The 3000-nt window shown below is 40.2% G+C and overlaps 1 protein-coding gene across 1 annotated transcript; it reads left to right on the top strand.

Moving 5' to 3' along the window:
* Nucleotides 1-500: 500 nt before the first annotated feature.
* On the top strand, nt 501-1415 carry LOC122925427 (olfactory receptor 11A1-like). Its single transcript, XM_044276788.1, has one exon. The coding sequence runs from the start codon at nt 501-503 to the stop codon at nt 1413-1415; it is 915 nt and encodes a 304-aa protein (XP_044132723.1).
* The last annotated feature ends 1585 nt before the right edge of the window (nt 1416-3000 follow it).

Raw genomic sequence — 3000 nt, 5'->3', positions numbered from 1 at the left:
TTCGTTTCAGTGTTGCATAATTCGTCTCCATTCACCGTTCGTTCGAATGACTGCACATACTCTCGAACTCCGGTATATCTGAATGGCTGTTTCAACAAACTGCTGCTTTGCTGTGCGGTTTGAATCCCGCCGCTTGCCACCAATTGTTGTGGAGCTTCAAGGTATACCCTCAATATCTTCACTTTAAATCCCCTTGTAGCTGAAGAAACAGGTAAATATTCAAGAGACAATTTCCCCAGTGACTGGACGACACACAGTTTGGGAGTCAACTGACTTTACTAGGCATGCGCACCTGGTTTCAAACCTCCAACAGCCTCATTTACATACAATACATAGATTACTATGGTACAAGGAAAAGTGGGGTCAGACAATAGCAAGGGCTTATGGGAGGTTGAGGGGGGAGGGGAAGAGGTACAGACAAGAAAGACATTCGATAAGTGGCGATGTTTGCCACACCTACTATTTTATAATGGCCAATATTATTAATGTATTTCTTCCAGATGGTCTTGACAAACAATATCACCTCCATCATCCTTCTGGGATTTCCAAATCATGAGAACATCACATTTATGTTGTTCTCATTACTAGTTATTATATTCGGTGGAACCATTTCAGGAAACCTTCTTATCATGGTCTTGTATTTAGTAAGTAAAACCCTTCGATCCCCCATGTACTTCTTCATTACACAGCTGTCGTTATTTGACCTCCTGTTGACTACAGATATAGTCCCTGTCCTTCTTCACACTGTACTGTATGGAAGAAGTACTATGACTCTCATCGGCTGCATAATCCAGTTTTCTGTTTTTGTCATATCAGACTCCTCAGAATGTTTTCTACTGTCAGTGATGTCTTATGATCGTTATCTGGCCATCTGTAACCCCCTTCGTTATCTTTCCATCATGACTCATAATTTCTGTGTTACGTCTGTAAGTGTTATTTGGTTGTTGGCTTTTATTGTAACCCTGATCAATATTATCTCCATCTATAGTTTACATTTCTGTGGACCACACGTCATTGACCATTTCTACTGTGACTATGATCCTATACTGCAGCTCTCCTGCTCTGATACATCCATTATACATAAATTGAATCTTATAATGGGATGTTTCATTGTTACAGGACCTTTCATAATAATTGTGATGTCCTATGTGTACATTGTCATCACCATTCTGAAGATCCCGTCCAATACCGGAAAATATAAAGCCTTCTCCACCTGTAGCTCTCATCTCATTGTGGTTTCCGTGTTTTATGGGACATTAATGATTGTTTATATGTTTCCTACAAAAGGACAGTCCCTGATCCTGAGTAAGATCTTGTCTCTGATGTATACTGTGCTGACCCCACTGCTCAATCCTATTATATACACTCTGAGGAACAAAGACATTAAGAACGCTCTCAATAAACTTAAAGTGTAACTGTCATTTTTATTTTTATTTTTTTGACAGTTTATTAAAGCTAGGCATGTATACCTGAGTTAGTCTGTCAATGATTGTCAAAAGATCTGTAATTACCTTATAATAACAGCTTTCATCAATTTCCCCTGTCCCTTTCCACTGCTACCTTAAAAGACAGTTGCTATGGCTTGTCTGTCTCCGGCTAAGAAGACAGAGGGGCGGTCCTTCACACTGCATGCCTGCATTAGACTTCAGAGTGAGGAGGCGTGTCTCTCAGTAATACTATCTGATTGGCTGGCAGGGAGCTATGAAGTGAGGGAAAGCAGTTTTGGCCTCAGAGAACTGGCAGAGGAGCCATCTTGAGAAGGTCCTCATATTGTAGAGGTTAAAACAGTCGTAACTAAGGGGAAAACTCAAGGAAAACAGTGGTATGTGAAGAAACTAAAGATTGCTTTATGCATAATGCTGCAGCAGCAGTAACATATACTAAAATTGATTTTTTTAATGAAAACATGGCGGTTACACTTTAATCTTAAAACCCTATAGTTAACCCCTTCCTGACACAGCCTATTTTTGGGAAATCTGACATGTGTCACTTTATGTGGCAATAACTTTGGAATGTTTTTTCCTATCCAACCTATTCTGAGACTGTTTTCTCGTGACACATTGTACTTTATTGTAATGGTAAATTTGAGTCAATAATATTTTTAACTTTTTTAACCCTAAATTATAGAGAATTTTGACAAATTAGCAATTTTTTAAATTTCTATTTCTCTGCTTTTAAGACAGATAGTGACACCTCATAAAATATTTATTGCTTAACATTCACAATATTTTTACTTTATGTTAGTCATTTTATTATTTTAGAACATAAGGAAGCTTAGAATTTTAGAAGCAATATTTTAAAGGAGCTGTTGTTATTTTTTTTTAGTTTCTAACTAGGCAAATGTAAGGGCTTTACCATGCACTTATTTTATCTCCAGTTGATGCTTTCTCAGATTTCACTGAGGGTCACATGACCTGTGATGTCAGCTTCTCTCCCTGCTCTGATGATGTTTGGTGCACAAGCTTAAGAGAGCTGATCTGTGTCTGTACACGAGATGTCACTGTGCTGGCCATCCCTCCCTGCACTGCCCTCTGCTGTTGCTGTCTGCTCTCTCCCTGGATTATTCAGAAAACAACTTTAACCCCTTCAGCTGCACAGACTCAGGGCTGGGGGCTTTACTGAGTAGCTGCAGGCAGTGAGGAGACAAATGCTGGGCACAGGAGCTGACAGAGGAGTTATGCAAAGAATTGCACAAGAACAGGTAGGGGGAGGATGCTGTGTGTATCAGAAGTGTAATTGTACAGTTCTACACATACAGCATGCTGCTGAGTCTCCCAGCAGACAGACATGTCAATCAGGGCAGCACTCGTATTCACTCCCTTTGCAGAGCAGGGGAGGGGCAGAGATTGTTGTTATTGCAGGTAAACAAAGGGCCAGAAGAGAACCAGGGAGATGAGGAAATATATTTTTTTTGTCTAAAACTTCCTTAGCTTAGTTATACAGGGTGGGCCATTTAACCACCTCCGGACCGCCTAACGCACATGTGCGTTCCGGAGGTGG

The sequence above is a fragment of the Bufo gargarizans genome, chromosome 2 (genome assembly GCF_014858855.1).
Source record: "Bufo gargarizans isolate SCDJY-AF-19 chromosome 2, ASM1485885v1, whole genome shotgun sequence".
Classification (NCBI taxonomy): Eukaryota; Metazoa; Chordata; class Amphibia; order Anura; family Bufonidae; genus Bufo; species Bufo gargarizans.
The sequence above is the reverse complement of the archived record's forward strand: the minus strand, read 5'-3'. Positions and strand labels throughout refer to the sequence as shown.